Below are 25,437 nucleotides of genomic sequence, written 5' to 3' on the forward strand. Positions count from 1 at the left end.
TAATCCATCCCTGTGATACATGTGCAGTAACTCATTAAAGTTTGCATCCTATTTTTTTTCCATGGGATAATAGGCCAGTATAAAAGAAGAGGCATAAATGTTCCAACTTTTTGAAAACAAAAAATTTCTACAAGACCATTAAATTTGCATTCTTCAAACTGTTTCATTCTCTTGTAGGAATTGATATAGCTGGGTTTCAGGAAATACATAACTGTTAAGTAGTGAGTTTAGCCAGCTCCCACCTGACATTCTACTTCTAGAATCATATCTTTGATTTTGAGGAAGAGGTCAAATGCTCAATTTAGATAGTTTCTGTTGGAAAATAGCCCTATAGAAGGATAAATCCATTGTCCAGAGACATGGAAAACTACTAGACATAGATGTCAATGTTATTATCTGTGTGATTCATCATAATCATCATGTCATTCATACACACTATCATTACTGTCTCCATCAACTGTGTGCTAGATAAATATTTGTGTTCAGGCATATACTGTATACAATAAAATATTACACACTGCTCTGACAATGTTTTTTTTTCTTTTCTGGCTCCACATCAGACACTTTTGTCCCAATCTTAAGTTATATACTTATGGGGAGGGTTTGTTACAGAGTTACAATTCAGTATAGAATGTAGTTCCATTATAGTAAATATACCTTCTAAAATATTTAGCAACATTTGGGTTGCAGGGAAAATGGTAGATAAAACCAGGACTATGTTGAAAATGGGACTGTTACATTTTAGGACTGAACCAGTTTGAAACTTTTGGTTACATGCATTTGATTTTTTATGTTAGATAACAAACTATAGTATTTTCATTGGACGGAATAAGGTTTAGTTCCCTTTTCTTTGAATTGTAAAGTGGACTGGTTTAATTTCAATTCCAAATGCCAAAATCCTTTTTAAAATAGAAGATTGATCTTCTTTGCAGTCCTGCTTCTCAAGAGGATTTCCTGAATAATAAATTAAGAATAAAGGTTTCGACCCTAATTACATTTTTTTCCGCTTTCCAAAATAGGCTCTTAATGTGTAACAGCAGTCATTTTAAATGCTTTCCTTCACCTAAGACTGGGAACGAGGGGACTGGGAACAGTTCTCCTGCAGTCTCAGTGCTTGCCAACACAGAGGTCCAGCCCTAAGAACAGCTCCCACAGCATCAGGTTCCCTTTCTCCAGGCTGCCTGCTATGACTTAGTAAGTTCTTGAGTCCTGTATCTCTCACTTTGACTTTCTATCATGAATTGAAGATCAGTAACACAAAGACTGAAGATAGGAGAGGATGTTGGGAAAGGTGAAAGAGTTTGCTCCGAAAGCATCCTCTGAAGACCTGCATAAAGATGGGGATTAAGGGAATGGAGATTTTATACAGGAGACATATGCACATGCATGCTGAAAACCACGTTAATATTTAAAAATTGAATGATCATGAGAGTAGGTCTGTATGAATGTCAAAACCCAAAGAATAGGGTTGTATCACCATCATTTGATCAGGAAGTCAATCACATACAAAGTTGAAGAACATACGACCAATGAAAAAGTTCAATAATGCATTTTGTCCAATAACTCCCTGCTCTCTAGGGAGGTATCAAAAGAACACAAAGTACAAGCACTTAAAAATTACTATCTCCTTGTGGAACTGGCTATGGAACATTTTTACACGGATAGAAAATTTATTTAAGACATTCTTCAGGTAGTCATAATCATTCATAAGATCCTTCAGCTGTGAAATGCTACTGAGTTCAGTGCAGTCCTGCACAGATGCAGAAGTGGTGCCCATACAGCCTACCTTGCATGACTGGAACTGTATTTCTAAATATTGCACAGTGATTTATTTGAATGCATAATTGCACCCAAAATGCTTGATCATAATGTAATTAATTCCTCACAATGAAATAAGAATTAATCTAAACTAGCACTAGAAACTTTTTTTTTTATGAAAAGGAGCACTTTTAGAAAAAAAATAATCATAAACTTGTTGGTAAATAAATCAATAATCTGAGCTATAGCAAAATGTACATAGTCTTATAAAAGAGTTACTAAGGACTTGAACATCATGAAAATATGATCACTTGAAAATTCACATAGTCACATTTCAGGCAAGTAAATATAATAAGGCAGCATCAGCCAGAGATATTGTAAATGACCAAGAAGAACAGAGAACCCCAAGAAGAGAAAGGATGCTGGTCTTGCTATGCATGAATGCTCTAGACACAATTTGAAATATGACAACAAACGAGCACCTTTGTAATTACAAGCAATATATGCTTAGATGCACTTTTCTAAAACTGAATAAAAAATAAATATATATATACCAAGGAAAAGATCGATATAGGATTTTTTAAAATTATTATTTAAGGAGCATTGTAAAAAGGTGAGGAAGGTGGTAAAACCACCATTCATATTCTAAAAACACCGTTCCTTTTTTATAATGTCACATATATTACTGGAAGTAAACATAAAATACTGATATTAAAGGCCCCAAAAGCAAAGGCCAAAATGATTCAATACTATAGTGAATGAATTAAAAAGAAGTTTGTTTTTGTTTTTTTTTCAGATGAGAGATTCATGTTAAATGAAAATAAATAAATATATAAACATATATATATATATATATATATACACATATACACTGTGGAAAACAAAACCACATAACAGCAGCCCAAAAGAATAACATGCATTGTAGTCCACTCTCACAATTTTGCTTTCATTGATACTAGAAAATTTCAGAATATAGTACTGCTGAGATCAAATTCTTGGTTGGTTACTCTTTTCATAGGATGTTCAAACTTCTTGTCTCTGTTTCAAGGCTCTGTTGAACCTGACTACAAAGCTCTGCTTATTTTCACCCTACTTGTAAGATCTAACTCTTGTCTTCTGAAGTGAAAAGCAATGTAGCTTTCCTTCTGATCACTCCTATAAAGCTTTTCTTATCCTACTCAGCATTTGATTACTGACCAATCTGTGATTTCTACAAAAAATCAAGTTATTACTCTCATTTGGGGGGCCATATCCTCTCATATCTCAAAACTCTTCATGTCAATAAAGCACCACTCATGTACAGCACTGAAGATCTGGCCAATACACACTCTGTATTTTATCTCTACAAAACTAAGTTGCAAAATCTTTGGTCTGGTGTTTCAAACCCTGTTTCCTTTATTATCATCATAAATTACATGTAAGATTATTTCGCAGAGGAATGGGTAAAAAAAAAAAAAGGAAAAATTTCAGATAAAATGGAAAGTGACCATAAAAAAATCAAATTTTTAATATGCAATATAAAAGGTCATTTCTGAAATTGAAACAACTGGGCATGGTGGTCTTTGGTCAAAGGTTGGACTCAATGATGTTGGTGGTATTTCCCAACCTTAATGACTCTGTGATTCTAATATATTCTCCACAGTAGTTCCGTGAATTGCAGAGATTATTCTATCACTCTTCAAGCCAGCACTTAGAATGCTCCTAAAACTGCCACTTTTAGAGACCTGTTTTATTTTTCGAAATTTAAAAGTACTAAAAGGAATTTGTTTCTTGTTTTCTGTAGTTTCAAAAGCCACAGTCAATTTAAAAAGTTACCTTGAAGTGTTTCTGGTGATGGAAATTATTTGTTCATTTAAGATGAGAGAAGAATTGTTGATCTACCTGAGACTCTTTGAAAAACTGTTCTTTCTAGAGTACAGCTCAGGAAAAAGTCTACCAATAGTCAGAATCTAGCACTAAGAGCGAAAAAGCACCCATATTTTCTGAGCCAAACAATGCTTATGTGGCACTTAAATTCCAGTGAACTCCTACAAGCAGGTTTATGATGGGCAGATGCCCACTCTCCTTTCTTCTTTGTTTGAAAGAACAGAACAGGAAAGAATGTTCAAAAACAAAATCTGAAAAATTCAATCTCTGGCCCAAATATATTATATATTCAAGCACATGGAAAAGTAAAGAACAGATTGGAAGCAAGGGAACCCTGAAGAGCATGACCTCAGCACACCACCTGCCCCATCACTGCAGAGCTTTAAAGGCATTTGGATCTAATTTTGTGGAGTCAGGTGGAATGTATGTAGTGCATAGACATTACCTTTCACTGCTTTACATTTTAACAAAATAAAAAATCTACCAAGACCATTCTTGGCTGCCAAAACTTCAGTAAATACTGAAGTCAGAGTAGAAAAACCCCAGAGCCTTCAACACCCATTGTCTACTGATATCACAAAAGATACCACTGAAGGAAGTACACCTCATTCCACAGTATTTCTTTAATAAACTGAAAGTAATTTATTTTCCACAGGGTATGCAAGATCACAACACCAGCTTTATTTGTCTGTGTGACAGATCACACACATTATGTACATTCATCAATGACTTTAAATCCTTAATTTCTCTGTCTCCTGGTACCATCTCTTCACAGCATAAAAGGATTTCAGCCAGAATAATTAAATATTTATTTTTTAAGAAAAACCTAAATATAAAACAGAAATGTAAATCTTTTTCAACTAGTCACCCTTAAGTATTTTTGCATAAGTCCACAGGATATTGCATCCTTGAAATCTGTGGTATTAGCAATAAGGAAAAGGTCACATTTTCAGGTTTGAGGAATATTTTCTGATCATCTGGGTACAGAGGACTGTCATGTACTGACTGCCCTTCTGTTTCCATGTGTGAAAGTACCTGTAAGAATGCTAAATCATCTCTAAACATTTAATTAAAACAGTTATACTTAATATAAACAAATATTAGCATTTTCACCAGGATCTTACAGAATCTGGGAAGGAAGATTGCTTTTCAGGAGCCATTTCAGTTGGTTTGAGCAATCTAAAAGTGGGACACCTGATCCAATTTAGTCATCTAGGACTATGTGCAATCTGGAAAGAGAGATGGGCAAACTCACAGGGTAAGTCATACCAGTCTAAGCAGTTTACTGAGACATATGGAGGTGGCCTGCCAGAAGTTGGAGAATTAAGTAAATCCTTTATCATGAGCTCCTTCCAAGTGCAAGCTTGGAAGTCTTAAACATTCATTAGTCCAGAGTCCAAATCATTATGCCCAGCCATGCAGTTGAACCAATGTATGCTCAATATAACAAATATTTTTCCCCTGTACACAAATTAAGGACACTTCTGCTTTTGCCTGACCTTTCATAAGAGCCCTTCATACAAAAACACCTAACTAAATATCAGATACAAATAATATTCTGGAAATACTGAACTATAATTGGTACATTTAATGGCTACACTTGACCATTGAAAGCTAAATTCTGACCTCCTTTCCTACACTGAATTATACTAAAGTTCATTGTGCATGTCTCATTGTTTTTTCAGGGGCTACTTCTGCAATAAAATTCTACTTAGTAGATTTAAAAGCACCTACATCTATTTACAGGTGACCAGTCTGAACTCCCTTCCACAAAAGATGAGCAATCACTTCTAAATCAGGGACATTACATGGGTGAATAATTACTCAATGTATTGAAAATGTTCATGATATAAAAGCAATCCTAGGTATTTCCATTGCTACTTGATGAAATAACTTACTAATTATAATATAAAATTAATATAATTATTAAAATATATAGTTTTGTGTCTAGTATTGGTGGTATCTAAGATCAAAATAAGTTGAAATATATTTTAATATCAAACATAATTAATCAGGAGAAAGATCACAACAGAAAGATAAATAATTTTCTTTGTTTTACCATTTGCTTTGCCCTTTTTCTCATTTTTTTTAATTGCTTATATATTAGTAAATCAAGTACTAACTAATAGAGAAAATACAGTTTTGTGAGAACTTTTGCATCAAAAGTTTATTTTGTAAGTCACTCCCCATTCCCTCAAAGTCTTTTGTGTCCAATGCATGTGATTGGTAGCAAAGATTCAACAGCCTGCTTGGCTACTGCTTAGGCTGCAAATCCAACTAACGTGATTTTTATGTGAGGTTACTGTACTCACACAAAATTGCAATAGAGATTTCAGAAATATAAATAAAATTTCAAAAATTACTTTGCGTTTGTGGAGAAGATACTTTTCAAATGGGAATCAACAAAATGGCAAGCAACAACAAAAGAATAGAAAGAATAAGAATTGCCCTTTCTAACTCTTTTGCCAAAACATCCTAGTTACAACTCACAAATCACAAAGAGGGAGAGCAACAGCTGTGTACCCTAAAATAGTCCCTCCTGAGCCTTAGTAACTCTTGAGAATTGTGCTAAATTCATGTATCTCAACTGCATCTGTGCTGGTTTTCTTAATTTTCTGTAGGTTTCATCAAGAAAAGAAACTACTTTAGGAGTGATTTGATGGTAATGGAACCATTACTTAAACAAAATAGCAACAAAATAGCAAGTAGCTGTACCTCTAAAAGATTCACATTCTGGTTTTCAGTTTGTCCTATAAACTTTTCAGAACGTGATTGAATACACATGAGTAAATTTACTTCTTCCTATTAATATTTTAGGGGCAACTGTAATTTCAAAGAGGTTAGTGAAGAAAATAAGTATTATTTCTGCAAAGTTCCTAGCTATGCATGGTTTTTATTATACTGCACTATGATTTTTTTTTCAGTGAAACAAACAGCTTATTTTAATAGAGCGAATTGACATTAGGCTAATTGACACAGGCCTCTGTACTTTTGGAAACTCTGCCATCTTTATTTTTAGCAGCACATTCAGACATTACAGGCAGTTAAAGGCTGATTAGGTTTGCATAGTAGTTAGAATTCTAACCATATAAAACAGGGGGAAGACTCCTTCTGTGGAGATGTACATGAAGAAAATTTATAATTAACATTTTTGTTCATATTTTTTGAAAGTACCACATTACAGTGGTATTTTATTAAAGAACCCCATTTTGCTTTTCAAAGACCATAATGGATGCCTTGAAGGGATTCTATGGGCAAAATCCAGAACAGATCTCTATGGAATTGTGAATTCTTTTGTCAGATTTGAAGCTGAGGCTATGATTTTTCCTATTAAAACATGATATAGTAAGCAACATCATTTCATGTTACATTTCTATCTGCTTAAGCATACAAAGACAATCATGTATCTACTTGTATAAGCACACATAGACATATACACGCAAATACAAAAAGAGGATTTCAGAATTTTTGTTAGCTTGAAATCAAATATTAGCAGTCTGTGAGGTTAATGAAAGCAAATCTAAGTTGATTTTATTAAGTTCTTCTCTTTACACTTCATCATTAATGCTGCTTTCTTTTACTATTACTGTTTTGCTTTTCTGAAAGAGTGATGTTGTGTATTGTCTCTATTCAATGCAATTATTAAAGAGTATTCTGCAATATCTTTGATTTTTAAATATTTGTATTAATCTTTTTGTAGCTGTCTTAAGAAAGACAAGATATATAAATCTACATTAAGGTGGAACTGACAAGTAATAGCTCAACAACCAAGAGTTGGAGCTAAGAACAAGTCTGGTCAGTCCACAGTATTTCTAAGTAATGCTAAATCTTCAACTACCAAAAACTGGCCCACTGGTAGGGTCAACTGGAAAGCTGAGGGTATGGGAAAATTCCATGAGGATTTCAAATTCAAAGCAGAGCAAGAGGCAAAGTGTCTTTGCCATCTCCTGCAACCACCATGCAAGCCCTTACTCGTAAAGAATCAACAGGAATCAAAGGATGAATGAATATTGTCTGTGTCTTTACAGTTTTCTGCTGTGGCAAAGAGAAAGGGAAAACCTTTCCATCTCCTCACTTCTCCTCCCCACAGAGAACCGACTGCTAGAGAAAGACTACTGAAGATCCCTGAAAGGATCATGTCTCACTAAAGATGTTTTTATTGAATATAGAAAATCCACACCTTGAATAAAGTAAGGCTTCTTGTAACCTCTACATATGGTTTAATCTTGCTAGTGCTCCTTATTTTTCCATTTTGTTGTAGTAAGACAAATGAATTTTCTCTGCAAATGCCTTTCCTCTTCCTCAAGGAAAGTAGTTTAAGGGTAGTCATTGAATTATTGTTTCATGCTTACTAAGTTAATGGCACAATTTGATATTTTTTTAATTCCAGAAAAATCACAACAAGAAATCTTTACTATTTTTCAATGAACTATCCTAATATTGAGGATTTGACCAATGTACACTCACATTCAGAAACACATAGAGTTAGCTGCAAATCAATAGTGGCAAAAAAATTACTTTTTCAAAGTTTAGGTGAATCATTGCTTTCTGTAAAATGGCAAAAATCAGAAAAGAAACAAACAGGCAAATTAAAAAGAAACTTACTACTTTATGTATCTCCAGAGCACAGATTCTTTTAGGAATAAGAAGCAACAGCAACCACAAATAAACAGGATTTTAAAATTCAAATAAACTGTTCAAGTTATTACAACACTAGACTGCAATAGTCATAATGTATAAGAACAGAAGAATGTAAGGCTTATGCCCCTGTGAAATTCTTAACCTTAAAGGAAGATAAATTCCTTTCAGACTTGCAGTGCTTAAATGACTGTTCATTTTACATGGCAAAGAAAAGAGAGAGGTTTTTCACGATTAAGCATTTTCTTCATAGGAAAAAAAAAAAAGGCTTGAAATTGGATTAGATCAGTAGCATCCTCACTGCAGGTAGCAAAAATTTAAAGCTATGAAAAACTTTATAAATAGAGAACAGGGATATCAGTTTTGTTGTTGGGAATTACAAATGTTATATGAGAAAAAGATTCAACTACATCCTAAGTAAGATAAAGAAAGTAAGGAAGGCGTAATAAAATACATCTCAAGCCTGAGAAAACTTTATACCTATCAATTTGCCTTTTAATATCATTGGAGAGAGAGATTTTCAGACTGTGGCAGTATCTTGAGCTTTTGGATTTCTTTCAGTGTACTACTGCCTACTGACATCACAATATCCCAGAATCATCAAGGTTGGAAGAGACCTTCATGATCATCTAGACCAGCTGTCAACCTCGTACCACCATCATCACCTCTAAACCATATCCCAAAGTGCCACATCCAGACACATCTTGAACACTTATACAGACAATGACATGATTTACAAAATGGACTTGTGGGCAAAACACAAAGAGAATCTTATTTTCTGCAGTGCTCAGATAAAAATACAGAAAAATTAGAATAAATGGTGTTTTTACGTTCAGTCTTCAAGTTCTGCACTAGAGATGGGAATACAGAAGCACAGAATCACAGAATGGGAAAGGTTGGAAGGGACCGTAGGGGGTCATTTGGTTCAACCTCCCTGCTCAGGCGGGGTCATCCCAGAGCACGTGGCACAGGATTGTGTCCAGATGGTTCTTGAATATCTCAAGTGAGGGAGACTCAACAGCCTCTCTGGGCAACCTTTTCCTGTGCTTGGCCACCAGTACATGCCTTTCAGGAATTGAGCTGAAAATCAGGACTGAGAAACTACACATAAAATATCAGAGAAAATCCCCTTCAAGGAAAAATGGCAATGGGGCTAGGCCAAGGTTCAAGGATTTCAACATTAAGTTATAAACAACTAAATGTAACAGGTCTTACATTCTTATTGAAATCTGTGGATTCATTCATTTTTTTTACTTACCTCCATTGTTTCAGAGCAGACATAGCCATGAGGTAATGCCTTTGGCCTCTCAAGGAAAAGATAAATTCATAGGTGGGATATTCTTTAATTTTTTGCAGACATAGAAGATCATAGTAGACCCTCAACTGGTTTGAGGGCCGTGGTATGAAGAACCAGTCAGGATTTCATTGCTGCCTCTCTTTTGTGCACGAGAGGCCCTGACAAATGAACTGGGGTATGTCAAGATATCATTTGCAATTCTCTGAGTCCAAACTGGCATCAGTCCAATGGGGGTCATTTCCCCATTCTCCACTTCTCATTTTCCTTAAATCACAGGAGGTTTATTTTGAACTTATTACCAACACCACCATCTCTTCTTGATTCAGTTTACTTAAAATGAACGTATTTTGGGTACTTTTGTTACCCAACCCTTTAAATTTGAGTTAGGTAAGCGTAGGGATTGTGATGAATCACCATTTGTGTCAGATCTGCTTCTGTTTGAATGGGGATTCTTCTATTGTGGCAAGCCACTTTTAAGTGGTTTTAGTGGTTTTAAGTGGTTTTAGTGAAGAGTCCTATCACTCATATCACTTTTGCAGAAGAATTCATGTTTTTTTCCCCTGCTGGTTAAAATGCATGTGCAACTGTCATATGAGACCTCCCATGTCTTTGTCCCATCACCTGGTACCATGTCAACTTTCTGGGCACAGAAAATATGTTTTCTTTCTATTTTCAGGTTCTGAGAACACACCATGATTTTTTCATAAAATATACAGTTATCTGTTTCAAATTAGAAATTATTTTAGATCAAGATGCAGCCTATGCATTTCATACACTACTTTTCACTTGGTAATTCAATTTGACAGATGTGATGAGGCTGAGATAAGTCATACAACCATCTGTGGTAACATTTAGAGCTTCCCAAACTACAACATATACACCAGTCATTCCACCTGAAGAACTTAAAAAAAAATCTGTTTTCCACTTAAAATAGTAATAACAAAATAATCCCTTTCCAGACGTGGGTAACTATCCAGCCGTGATTTATTGCTATATGAATCAAGGCCAAGGAGTAAAGGATTAGAGTAATGAGCTATCATTTAGCTCAGTGAGGAACTGAATATTACCCTTTCTTTGTGAACTATGTGGCAAAAGGCAGAAGACAAGGTACTGCTGAAATGGCAGAGTGAATGCATGGCTCTGATATTTCTGCACGAGTTGTACCTATGACTTGTGAAACCCAGTGCAGTAATGTTTGAATTGATGGCACAATACACATACAATAAATCTGATGGCCCAGAAAGGAATGAATGTTCTTGAAGACTTCACAGTGCTTCTGTCTGACAAGCCCAGGAGAAGTGGGATGCTGGCATACAGAAAGTTTGGAAGGGCAGCCCTATAACAAAGGCTACATGAAAGTGTAATCAAACAGCCAAAAATCTTGGGACAGCAAGTGCAAAAAAGTTCATGATCCATGGAGAAAATATAAATTGGTGAAAGAAAAGACTGCCAGCAAAATCAAGGCACATCACAGACAACTTATATATGTAGTGCAGCAAAATTGTGTACTGCTGCTGGCACTACTCACAGAGATGGTGGTCACAACCAGCAATGCTGGCAGGGGTGGTAGTAATTAAAGAAATGAAAACAAGGAGCCCTAACATTAGGTAAAAGTGTCTACACAAAAAGTAACATAAGCAATCTGCTGTAGCCACAGAAAGTAACACTCGTATTAAACTTTTCAAGTAACAGCAAGAAAACAACATCTCATAGAGAAGATCAAAGTCAGCTGCTGATGCATCTGCTCTATTAGGTGTCATGACAATTGCATCTGGGTATGATGCCTGAGCAAGCAGGTTTGCAAAACCTAGTGACAACTTCAAATTTTTGCTCAAACTTTATAGAGGCATTCAGTTTTATAATATGATATAGGATCCTTCCTTTACACATGGGGACAAATAATAAGAACATATTGATTTGCTTTTTGCTTCATCCTCAAACACAGTTTGTAAAGTAAATAAGGAGTTCAAGACTTGACCTATCATCAGGATCTCAATAGTTTAAAGAGAAATTTAATTTTCACTGTATATACTTCAGGGTTAACATTATGAGAATTACCATGATGCACACACTTGCTAAAAAAAAACATATTGACAACTAGAGATGAGGTGAGAGAGGAGGTCATTGAAAACATAAATGGAATTGAACCACTGTCACTGGTCTTTAATAAAATCTGTACCATCACAGTATTTGTGTAAATTAACTACTAAATTTTTCATACATTGTGCATGCATTTTTCCTTCAGGTTTAAGAAAAAATGTCACACTTTTCTTACAACTCAGCAATATGCATTGGAGAATTGAAGGGAGACAGAAAGGTGATGAAAAGAAAGCAGCTCCTTTCCTGCACTCCTATAAACAATTTACAGATAATTTTTCACTTTCACAGTTACCTGTGCATTTCTTGATATTGCTATTTCTTTTTCCATGTGATCCTAACTTGCATCCAAAATTCTCCTCCCAAAATTCTGCAAACCAGACATTTCTTCGATTGTTAGCAAGTGTTCTGCTCCGAAAATATCTATCAAATCCTACATTGAAGAGAAGTGAAAGAAGCATTAAAATATGATACGGTATAAAAATAGTAATTTAAATACAACATCAGATTTTTTTATAAATATAAGAATAAAAAAAAGCTTTAGGCACAAACTATTTTATGAACATAGTAGCATCTAAGGATTTTATTTCATTTCAAGGCCACATAAAATCATGGGGTACCTCTTTGTTGAACAAGAGAACATCCAGGATGCCTATAATTCTGCTTCTATTTATATAGTTAGTGACACCAGTTGGGAAACTGAAAATTTCTACTTAAACCTGATTGCAGCCTTACCCCTGCAATCCAGCTGTCTTAATGAAACCATGATTAACACATCCCATCTGGATTAGCTCCTTGCAAGTATTTCCCTGTGGCTAAATTCTCTATGTAACATCCATAGTGTTCATTTTTCCTAATCAATTACCAGTTTTTTGTCTTACCCAGACACTAAGAGATGTTACTATATCCAGTACCCTCAAACCAACTCCCACTTCACCCACCAAGTAAGAATCTTTCTTAATACAGCAGCTTCTTAAAGTAAGTTTAGGAGTGGAAAGCAGGGCACAGATCAATCTCCTCCCCAGAGAGTAATTATGTTCATCCAATTATTCATTATCATTCATCCAATATTCTCCTTATTTGTCCCAAAGAGTGACCAGGCTATGGTTAAGAAGCTCTTAACTCGAAGTGCCATCATTATTTGACAATTACAAGATTGCCTAATTGCAGATTTAGTATCTCCTCATCTCAACAGATATGTTAAATTATCGTTGGATCAGGCCAACTCAGGTAACTTGGTTGGAAAGCTTTTCCTGAATTCCCTGTAATCAAGGACAACATGATTTTTTGATTATTTTTAAAGAGACCTAAAGTTCTTGAACTTTGACAGAAAATGAAAGGTTTGTGCCACATGTGTCCTTACCATCTATGGATGTTCTTTTGGGTAGAATGGTTACTGCTCCTTCTGCAATCTCCTCCTGCTGCTGGACTGGTGAAATTTTTGACCCCCAGCTATCTGAGCCAATCCAGAGGAAATGTCCAGACTGGTTAGCTTTTTTGGCTGCTTCCAGTACTCTCCTGCAAATAAACAACACATGACCAATTAAACAAGTTCCATTTACAAAGAACTTGAGAAACCCAGCATTTATTTTGATTATGCATAAGCTTAATATAACCAATTAATCTATAGTTTTCACAGTCTAAGGCATATTCAGCAACAGCTGTAATTTTCAGTAAAATTCAGTAACAGCTGTAACTCAAGATTTAGTAATATACCAGTTAATTTGTTTCATCTTTAGCCATATTTTCCTAGCATTCTTATTAGCTTCTTCCTTTTCAGTCAACAAATAACTATCTATTGGCACTGCACTCCTGGGAGCTAGGAGAAGTCTGGAACTACACAGAATAAAGGACCAGCACACTCTATAATTATGACTCAATTTCTTATCATCAGATTTCCAAGAATTTTTACATAGGACTGAATCTGAAACTTCTTTGTTCGTCTATTTTCCACCAGCCAACCAAGAATCTTTCTTAAGAGGAACATCTTCAAAACTCAAAATTAGGAAACAGGCACCTAATATCATCTTCATTGGCAAACATGATCACTGCTCGAGCATTTGGAGTTTCCAACAAGCGTTTAATGATCTTTTCAAATTCTCCTGGTCTTGGTTCCCGAGGGATTTTGAGTGACTGAGCAATGCAAACACCTCCTAGGAAAAATTAAAAGGATAAAAAAGAATTTTAACACAGTAAATATCCACACTTCAAATAATTCTTAGCTAACCAGGCAAGCAGAGAAAGCAAGGTGCTAATCTGAGATACAACAGCACAGCCAAAAGTTACATTATCTATGTGTTCTGAAACATGTTTTGTACAGGCTTACACACTTGAAGCTGCATTAAGGAGTATAACACAATTACCTGTTACTTTGTATTTTAAGTACATTTTTAAGCAACAGTCTCAGGCCTGTTGTCAAGCACCACACTGGCTCAAGTGGACCAAGTTGCCCAGACCTACCTAATCTATGGCAACTGAGAATCCAGCCTTGCCACAGCATTACATTGAACCATGGATCCACAGTTTTACAGTCACCTTATGTTCATGATGTGGCTCCTCAGTATCAGGAACTGTCACATGCCTCTGCTTTGTCAGCAGAGAGTATGTAGCAGAGAATACATACAGATCACTTTTAATTGTTATTATGACATTCTTAAATCTGAGTTGTCTCAATTATTTAAGAAGCTGTCATTGAATATTCTAAATTACTAATCAGCAAATGAACACAAACTCAGAGATGATATTTATATTTCTTCCTGACAGATGGTGATGATTGAAATCTTTATATTTTACCTGTCAAGTAAAAAGGGCTGATTTCTACAGAAACTTAGTGATTTCTAATAGCTTTCATAGACCAGGATAATCTCTACTCTCCAATTATAACACTATTATCTGTGTTTGAGCATGCAAGAGAAAAATTTCTTGAGCCTGTTTCATGAATCATTGAGTCCATTTTGCTACCAGATTCCAATACCATAGATGATCTTTCTGATAGTTTGCTGATTTGCTTATTTTAATTATTTGTTCTCTAAAAACTATTGCCTGATTCTCATTATACATCTAATGTCCACCAATGTTTGTTCTTGAATGGTGTTATTCCAACCATAAGAGCCTATTGTGGGGAATCCACTCATTAATAAACCCAGAAAATTGAGAAAATGATAAAATATTTAGCTCTGAACAAAAGTGGCAAGTTACTAGTCAAACTCAAGCAAACTGCACATTTTGCATCCCTACATCTAAATGCTTCTACACTCAAGATTATTTTCAGTGTGAATAAGAATGTGTTTTAAAACAGATGCTCTATTTTTAATGAGTTTTAAAAGAAGTATTCTATTTTTAATAAATGCTGGTATTTATCTTCTGATGTATATGATAATTTAAGACACATACATTTCTTTGCATTAAATGCAGTTAGTCAACTGAAGTCACCGTTGGATGGCTGTGTTGTGTTTGGGGAGGCTTTACAACTTTCTCATCTATCCTGTTCCTTCTATCAATATGTTAGAATTCTGGTTTTCCAAAGGTCTTCATAAATTAGGTTGATGCACACCTTCAGTGATAGGATTTGAAAAAGAATAAGGGTCCAGCCAGGTGAAGTTTGGCATGCAAATTTACATGAAGGTATTACCAAGGTCCCTTGTGTAAGCTTTCTTAAGTTTAATGTATTTAATCTTTAAGCAAAAGAAACAAAATAAAGGTATGTCTGAAGGTATTTTTCTTCACTTTACTTACAAAATTAGTAGGTATGATTCAAAGCTGCCCCAATCTGTCAGTAATTAAGAGGCACTGAGACAATGCACTTTACAACCTGCTTTAACTTTTTGGTCAACCTTGATTTGGTTAGGCAGTTGGACTACATGATCATCTGAAATATTCCAACTGAAATATTCTATTCTATTCTATTCTATTCTATTCTATTCTATTCTATTCTATTCTATTCTATATTTAGAAATGCTGGAAATTCATTATCAGATTTTGTGCTGCTTTTGCAGAACCTCATGGACTTCAATAGCTCTCTGAACAGGAAAATCCTAAGTTTGAATCAAGTTTGGACACGGCATAAATGAAGCATGGAGTTATCAACTGTCAGTGTAAAAACAACAACTTTCAAATTACATCATCCAGTTTTATTCAGAGGCAAGCATATCACCTTTTTCAGTTAGGCATCAATTACTTGGGATGTTACATTATTATTATTTTATTCGATTGAGAAATTCATTCTGTAGTGCAGGCTTGTCCTGAATTCTTCTCTGCTCCACATGTAAGAAATAATATTTGCAAGTCAGAATACCTGCCATTTCTAACAAAAAAATGTTTGTATGTAGGTCTTTGCCATCCATAAATAGTGCAACAATATAACATAAATAATTTATTCTTATCTGCTATAAAATGTACTATAGAACCTTTTTATGGCAACAAATTTCTTCACATTTTTACCAATATCCTGTCTTCCCATGATGGACAACTAATTTGCCAATAATAACAAATAAGCCTTTATAGCAGATGATCCTTATATTTACCAGGTATTTTTGAAAATCCAGTAATGAGAAGATGGACGCTTTACTGTGAAAAGCTTTAACCAATTATCTAAGCTGATATTAAGCTACAGCGATAGACACTTCAAAGTCCTTTACTTTCTTTCTTAAGTACCAGGGCTGAAATGTAAGAGAAATATTTAGCAGATATCCTGTAAGTTTAACAACCAGCAATTCACTGTCAAAAAAAGAAATGCTTGAAAAAAATGCCAAGCTCTCAGCCGTCCCCAAAGTCATTCAGCACAAAAAGTAAAACAGATCCTGAAAATGATATAAAGGAATAATTTGGTACCTCATACATTTTGTAACTGCATTTTTCAACTGCTTCCACTCATGCAATGGCCCTTAAGGAAAAAAAAAATCATTCTACGCACATAAAAATCAAATGCAAATATTACAAAATGCATATATATAATAAACTACATACATCCATCTACAGTTTGTGTGAAATGGATATCAAACAGTGAAGAACTGCAGTATCTAAAAAGGCTATTTTCAGTGAAAAGAGTGTAGAAAAAACATCATTCCATCATTGCAGCAGCAAGTTCAGTCATGACTGTACTGTGTATCTTGGCATCTCTGCATTGAAGAATGTGTTAAGTACTACCAGGAACAAAATAAAGTGTACTTCAGCCTTGTTGCTACATTTATAATTGTTTAGGCTCTCTCCAACTCACAAAATACTTTGTATACATCCTTACCTATATATTGCATATACAACTGTTGCTCAAACCCATAGCAGGATGTCACTTTTCAGCTAATGATGAATTGCTGGATCCACAAAGGTATTCACAACATTACAATGTCTAACCTCTTGGCATCCTGCTGCCTTTGAAATCTACAGCCTGGGCTAAATGCCCAGACACAGAGAGATAAGTGCCTAGAAAAAGGATTCCTATGAGCCAGCAAACTAAATAAGGAATAATTATTCCTCCAAAATAGGTTGCAGAGGTACTAAAAGGACAAGTTTAAGGCCAGTAGTAAGGATTAATCCTATGAAGTGTGAACAAAAGAGAGATTTCCCCAAACCAAGAATAAATAGGGCTTGAGAACAGATGTCTCATACGTGATACCAATGGATTTACCATTTGCTGCAGAGATGCCAAAGGGCAGATGGTTCAGACATCTAAGGTCTCAAGAGAATTTATGGCTCTGAATTGTAAGAACAAGTTGTGTTTCACTCCATCAGCATTTCTCACTGATCTGGCGTGACGACTGCTTTTCTCTTTTGCTGGTTTCTAAGATCCTTCACTGTCGGGGGATGTACTTTAAAAAAACACATTGGTCTAGACTTCCCTTGGCTAAAATGATGATAAATCTAACATTTGTATAAGGAAATGAGAGCTAACTTCCCTCTTACTGATAAAAAAATTATATGTTTAAGTCCCGTCAATTAAAAGGACCTATGATGAGGCTTCAGAGAGTGCAGCACTAAAAGTTACTGAGTAGAGTCAGCCAGACAGACTCATTTCAGGTAGCTACTACAAACAGACATCAGTAACTGCACCCACTGATATGGTATCCATTCCATAAGTCATATATGACACAGGAGATGAAATTAAGAGTTTGCATCTATCACACATTTCAAAGACATTTAGAGGGCACTGAAGGAAAGCAGCTTTTTGTCTACTGTGGAGGAAAATAGTCTTACCACCAAATTCTGCTAAGCCTCATTCACCTGTTTTCATATTTGTAAAGCCAAGGTTTTCCTCAGTCAGCCCAGAGGTTGATTGGAGGAATAAAACAGTCAATATGAACTACCTTGTGTCAGTGATGACAAGTATCCATTTGTCTTCTGTCCAGCAGCTATGAAGTGCCATACCCAGCACCTTGGGCAAGGGGATGATAAAGGGAAGGAGAGCAGAGGTGGGAGCTGGAAATCAGGATCATGGCAAGAGCTGCCTTATTCCTGATAAGGCTCAGTCCGGCCACTCCACACCACGGTTACAGTCGGAAATTCATGTGCTTTTAAAACAGACACATGACCAGACCTGGTCTACAACATTTTTTTATCTACACTGAGATGAAAATAACTTAAAATAAATTGTTCTGGGGTAGGCTTGCTTTGTTTTCAGATACTCTGTATAACACAGCTTGTAGGAGCACAGGTTATCACTGTGGAAAAAAAAAAGTAAAATATTTGTATATATTGTCAGTACAGCAAATAAATAACCCTTTTGTGGTGGTCTCACAACAATGAGATAAATGGGAAAAAATGGGTAGGTAATACCCACATCATTTTAGTAGGTAAACATAATCATATTTATAATAAAATAAATACTGATTTTAGCCTGTGTGGTTTTTGAAGTCACAAGATGCCATGCTGATTGTAAACCATTAAACACTCGACTACATGAACTTGTGTGTCAGAAGATATGGAAAAAGTATTTGGAAAATAGCAAGTAAACTTGGTAGAAAACCTGTACAAAAAATTAATTTCCTGAAAAACAGACTGAATGGTGAAGCTCAATGCAAATACAAGGGCTGCATTGTCTCCCACTCCAGCTAGGATTCAGCACTATATTATGGATCAGCTAAGTAGGATATATAAGCATAGTCCCTGGTTTTGTATCAAGAAAGTTGAAGACAGTTTTCAGTTCAAGTGATCACTGCTAGGACTACTTGTACTACTCAGAACCATTTTACCCTCTAAACTATTTCCCCACATAAATATAAATACCCTTACCATTGTAACAGCGAAGGGATCAACCTATGTACTTTGACAATCCATTTGTTAGCAGAAGGAGGTGTACCTCACCTGACTCAGTACACAGCACTGCAAGTTGATTATTTCATAATCACATTGTTCCTGAAAAAGCTCAAGACAAATATTCAAGCCATATCTGGGATCCAATCCTACCTGGCAGGAATTTCTCAGCTGCCTTCAAATACACGTGTCCTTTTTTACTATGGGTTATACGTCACTGGTCATTAGGCCAACAAAATTTTAATGTAGGTCTGTGGAAAGTTTCCAAAAGACATTACAGAAATATGTGAAGGTAGATAAGTTCCTATTCCAACTAGGGGAACAGATGTCAGAGACTCAGAAGAAGCCTTAGCAAGAAACTCCTGTGAGACCCACAGGGTGCTGCTGCAGGCAGACAGAGCCTCTGTCTGACAGAAGACTGCAAGCTTCCGACAATATGACATGACACAGAAGAACATCAGGAAAAACACACAAGTGCATTTCTCCTCCTCTTCCAGTCCTTCCACTGGTTATATTGAAAGTCTAGAAAATCTAGACCCAGTTATTGGAAAGACAGCTCCAACTGCCAGGAACCTAGATCAATATGAAGATTATTGAAGATACTAAAAACTACAAGATGCTCCAAACTCTAGTTCCGTTGAAAAAATCAAAATAGTTTTGTCACTTATTGAATCCATTCAAGACATTCCATTTAAGCAGAAAGTTCATTATTTCTTGAAATTGAATGGTAAGAAATCAGAATGTTAAAGAAAAATAAGTGACTGTTCTGCATGGAGCTTTTACTGGCATTGATAATCAGTCACTTCTAGCAATTATTTAAACTAAAATCAACCTGCCATCCTCTTGCGTGTTCCTAGGTTCCCTTAAGAATAATTTTCTGGAGTATAAGTCAACAGGGAGTGACACCTAGGAAGACATAATTACAAGTTGAAGGTAAAATTACTCAAGCAATAATTCAAAATTAAATGTTTCCTTAATGCCAAAGTGCTGATGCTGGGAGGTCTGAATGAAGCCATGGATTTTGCACAGAGCTACCTTTACCTAACCAAATGATACTCTCACTGATGCGGCTGTGCAGACTTTGGGGTAGCTCAGCTTAATGAGTAAGAAACTGAGCACTCAGCATGCCCTGCGCTTCCACCAAAGACAATGCTGTGGCATCTTACCTGCTATTTATGTCCAAATCTCGTTAAATAAAATCCAATTCCACTGCACCTCTTTTGTTGAAGTCACAAACTATCTGCACTACAAAAATAAACCAAACTCTTGTGGCTTTTCATTTCTCCAGAAGATCACCAAGTACCTCAGCAAAAAATCACTGACTTACTTCTGCAAAGGCAGTGAATTCTTCAGCCAACAGTGGCAGTACTTTTTGATGTAAGGTAATAGAAAAAAAAATTAAATAAGTAATAAAAACAGGACTTTACTCTGAATTGACAAAACTGGCACTTAATATCCAGTACACTTAAATATAAAGGAGGCTGAGAGATTTTGTAATAACCTTTGAACAGACAAAAATATTCTGCATTTCAAACCCATATATTGGTGTCCTATTTCCTTCACTTAAGTAAAACTGCGTCTTCTCAAAATCCCTTAATACTTAAGACAAAGATTTTTTTTATTGCACAAGCCAGTTGGTGCTGTTTTTTCACTAACACGTCAGGTACAATTATGAGCTTTTCTACTCAAAACTAACAGGTGTTAGGAGATCAAAGTCTCTCTTTTTTATTACAGTGTTTTAGAAAAGGTTTTTTTAGCAAAGAGTTTATTATTGGGTCTTACATTTATTAATTCTTGTGCAAAAAAAAAAAAAAATAGAAAGCTTTTAGCAAGTCCATGAATGAACACACAACATTCTGATAAATACAACTCACCCATTCCTCTTGAACCTGTTTTTCACATTCCAACATGTACTCACAGGCACACAGCCATGCCTATTTCACAAGCACATGTGCTCACACAGACCCTTACACTGTGGAGGAAGCAAATGCTAATTCTAAAATAGAAAAGGAATAGAGAGTAATCCAGCTCTGCTGCTGCATGAGACCACTGGCTACTGGCTTCAGTCATCAGAGTCAGTTTCTGAGGTGACAAGAAACAGGAGAGAGCTGCTATTTTGCACTTCCATTCTGAAAAGTAAAACATTTTTTTTTTCCTCCCAGAAGAAACAGATCCAAATGTAGCTGAATCTGTTAACACCAGCATCTGATGGAAAATAACTGCAAAGAATATTCCCCTCATTTCAAGACTGACAGTTTATTTTTTATTTTTTCAGATTTGAAAAAAAAAAAACCAACAAACCTACAAACAGCATTTTTATCCTTCAATTTTTAATGCTATTTGTGTAAATGAAAGCCAACTTTCACAGTCTTGAAAGGCTAAAAGAAAAATTTGTAGTAGAGATGTTTATGAATGAGTAAAAATCACCTAGTCACTCAAAAAAAAAAAAAAAAAAAAAAAAAAAAAAAAAAAAAACACCACACCAACCTGAAAATCATAAATACTGGAAGGTTGTGAGAGATGTTTCCTCTCCACAGTGACTCCCTAGGTAATTACTTCATAAAGGATATGGGATGCTCAGTCAAACTCCAAAACAATGTAACTGAAATAGGCTTCCACTTAAATTTACTGGTCAGTTGTTGCAATGCCTTCATAGCTATGTCTTTTTAACATCACAGTGGATATAAATATTTCCCTCCGGGGAAGCATTGTTCTTGCTACTTGCAGATTCAGAACTCATAGAGGCATAATATGAAAAAATAAATACACTGTGATTTCTGCTTTCTGGCTACATGCCAGGTATATCCTCAACGAGGAATGGAGACACCCTAAATTTTGGGTTTGTTTTTTTTTCTTTTCTAAAGATCTGGGGAACCTAGGTTATGAAAAGAAATTTCATGAATTCAAAAATATTTTCAAATTTTGCTCTTAAAGTAACATCAGTTCTGATTTATATAAAAGTAATAGCATGAACACAAAGCCTGGCATGTGGTTACCTAAAGTATTTTCCTCTTGAAGGAAATTTGCTTAAATAAGCCCCTATTTCTTTCTTCCATTTCTCTACAATTCCCCATATTAATGGGCCTGACTAGTTGCAAAGATTTGGATTTGATATTCTGGGTAGTTGAACTAACTAATAGCCAATTCAAAGAAATTCAAGAGAAGGTTCAGGCATAAAAATCATCAGTTCACCTCCAAGTAGAGGTCCCAAGTCTCAATCCATAATAGTTCACAGAAGATCATGAAGATGACACAGGAGCTTATAGCATTCTTTATAAATATGTGCAGGCAGGAGAAGAAAGTCCACCACAAGAAGGACTGAATTTTGTTAAAACATTTATTTCTAAATAAATATAACCTTTCTTCTTTTAGGATACGATGCTCCCTGCAGGCCTCTTTAGTTATCAATTTTTATTCCATTCCCCACCTTGTTTAAGTATTTTACTGGTGGTATAAAAGCCTGTTTTCACTTAAGTTCTCCTGGGTTGCCTGATTTTAATAGCAGGCTGCTATCCTACTTCTCTCTTGTATGCTTCTTAATGCTGTAATGGTGCTCAGGGATTGCATTCAGTCACCTCCTTTGAACTGAAATTCTGTACAGAGGCAGGGGAACCCAACTTTTAATCATGCCTTTGAAGAAAAATAGCAGCTGTGATTAATGTTCTTCTCGTGAAACTTCTTGGTCTGCTTTGTGAAGACATTCTTCTTCTTTGTGGTCATAAAATAATCCCAGTTTTGTTGTATTAAAAAAGAAAAAATAAAAAATCCTTATGCTTTTTCCTAGCTTCAAGAAGATATGTAGCAAAATCAATTTTTATCTTTCTTCATGTATTTCTGTAGATCTAAAATTCTATATTAGGAAATTATTCTTAAAATTAGGTATGTGTTATTTAGATTAGGTTATCTCTATTAATTCAATATTTATTTTCTCTTAATTTGATCAAAATGGTTTGAACATAAAGAATTACTGAACTTTAATGAAGGTAAGTCAGAGTTTGAGCTTAAGTGTGACATTCAAGAAAACACCTCGACTTAGATATTAAAAAAAAAAGCCTCAAAAATAACTGTCAGCTAATTCTTTTTCTGAAACTGGAAAAAGATAATTCTGTGGCTTTCTCAACATGAAATTATACACACAAAATTGTGAGGAAAATCAAGAAGGGATCACTTCTGAGAGGGAATCTTGGAGGTAAATCTAATGCCAAGAAAGTAAATATTATATAGATTCACAGTCTCCTACAACAAAATGGAATTGCACAGGGATAAAATGGAGTTTACTGTATAAATTTTCTACATAGCTATACTGGAGTTAAGACCTTGCTAACATTATTCAAGTGCCCAGTTCCAACCTGGTGCTCAAGAGGCCTTGCCTGCTTTCATGGAAATTTTCATCAGGAGCCATGATAACTTCAGCATGCACAAGCCGACTGATTATCTTACAGAGATACCATCATATATGAGGAGCTCTGATCATCAATTAGAACTAAAAGAGAAAACATTTTTCAGGCCCAAGGGACAATTGTCACCATCTACCTTGGCCTCTTCCACTTAAGAGTGATCAGAATATTTTTCAAAGGCCTAACTTAGCTTTTGGAAAGGCAGTTTCATTAAATATTTTGCACTTGTCTGAAAATATTTTAAAGTATGAAATTACTTAGTGATTGAATTTCTTATCTTAGCAATATTAAAACATTAACATAAAATGGGATTATTTTTAAGGATATTTCTGAAGGTTCCTTACTTGATTTTTTTTAACTCAGTACAAAATAACATGTCTGCACTGGTGAGACAGAAAAAGTAAATACTTGAGAAATAAATGGTTTACTTTGTGTATTTCTGAAATTTCACAAAACAAATTTCAATTTTTTTAAAATTTCCTTTTAATATCAAAGTTTTCAATATAATGGAAATACAATTTCTGACTAGTTGCATATGTAGTGCGTCAAAGAATGCTACCCTGCAATGTCTGGATCAAGTGATTTCCAAGTGAGCTGAAGTGTACATACTTAAAAAAACAAGCATTTTAAGGCACGATGGGTGTCCCACACTGCTCTAGACATTTCTGAAATTATTGATAATCATCTTTACTGAAAAAAGTCCCTCTTAATCAGTTTAATTTTTAATGTTCCTTACTTCAGCCTGTAAACAACTCTAAACAACTGAGTCTGGTTACACTTTTTTTATCAAAACCAGACATCCACCTCCCTCATTCTTCCAAACACAATAACTTGTATATTATTAAGTTTTGTTATCAAGTCATATTAAAAATTAGGAAGGCTGGCTTTATTTCCTTAAGTATCTAGGCTGCGAGTTACATTTTCAAAATTCATCTCTCTATATATATCTATTTTGATGTTAGCACCTATTTCTCTGACTTCAAAGTTCTTTGAGAGCTGGACACTTGGGTAAAAACACAATTAGGATGTAAAAAATTTAAGGAAGTTTATCTGCTGACTTCTCACCATTGTGGGTAATAAAAAATTGAGAGAATAAAGCTAAATCTTATATATTGCTTCAGGTCTTTACACCAGCTGAAAATGCGGTGATATTAAGAATCAGCAATACTTCTTCTGTAACACAGCAGTAAAGTGGAGTTAGTGAACTCTGCAGCCATCCAGATATATAAACTTACAGAAGTCTACCTTCATTTTAAAAATATAATTGAATTCAAGTTGGCCACAAAGATCCTGTAGATTTAAGAAAGTTTGCTGCACTGTCTCTATGTATTTAATATCAAGAGCCTTCTGCTTCTATGCATTTAACAAAAAGTGGTAAAATGTCTCTTGAGAAGAAGCTCAGGAGTGAGCAGATCAGCTAACTGGTCATTTCCTGAATGTTGGGATGAAGGATTAATTGAATTCATAACGGTCTAGAAAAAAACCCAAAACCTTAGGACAAAAATGACCAACCAGGAGACATCCTCAAACAGCTGCAATAGGCCTGAGAATTTATAGTTAAAGGAAGCCACTGGAGAGTGTTCAGAAGACCTATGCATGGGATCAAAGAGAGATTCTGAACTGAACACAGGCATGTAAGGCATGTAACAACAATGTAGAAACATTGGGACAAGAGTAAAAGCACTGAAATAGTTTTAATTCAAGAGTATAATAAATGCTGTAAAGGTAGTTGCCTGTCCTTGGACAAAAGATGGGATGTACATGCATCAGTGCAGGTGGTTCGGTGAGCAGCTGCAGAGAGAGCGTCAGGTTGAGCTCTGGGGGACAGGAGCCTGAGGCAAGAGGCAGTGAGCTGCTGCCAACCTTCTGCACAACAAAGGGCATGGGGACCTGTGTCACTATCAAGTGACTGGGCACTCAAAAAACAAAAGGTAAGGAATCCTTGTCAGACTGTGGAGCGAGCATAGGGAGCGAAGCAGGGCATCCTGGAGCTGCCCTCTGCGAAGGCGTTTCGGACCTTGCTCAGTGGTCTGACAATGACTGCCAGAGAGGCTCCAGGATGGCCAGTCAGTAAAGCTTCCTTAACATATAAAATAAATTGCAGAAGTACAGCAGTGTTTGCTTTCATTGAATATCTAA

The 25,437-nt window shown here is 35.4% G+C and overlaps 1 protein-coding gene across 1 annotated transcript in view; it reads right to left on the minus strand.

Annotated features, from left to right (window-relative positions):
• The window catches only part of GRM8 (glutamate metabotropic receptor 8), a gene marked incomplete at both ends in the record, with an annotated part of 310,092 nt that overhangs the window by 157,471 nt on the left and 127,184 nt on the right, over nucleotides 1–25,437 (minus strand). Inside the window, 3 exons of the mRNA XM_083859657.1 lie at nucleotides 11,952–12,089; nucleotides 13,020–13,174; nucleotides 13,674–13,809. Of these exons, the coding sequence (XP_083715783.1) occupies nucleotides 11,952–12,089; nucleotides 13,020–13,174; nucleotides 13,674–13,809 (429 nt within the window). The remainder of the gene's footprint in view (nucleotides 1–11,951; nucleotides 12,090–13,019; nucleotides 13,175–13,673; nucleotides 13,810–25,437) is intronic.

The sequence above is a fragment of the Zosterops lateralis genome (assembly GCF_965231275.1).
Source record: "Zosterops lateralis genome assembly, chromosome: 4".
NCBI classification, from domain to species: Eukaryota; Metazoa; Chordata; class Aves; order Passeriformes; family Zosteropidae; genus Zosterops; species Zosterops lateralis.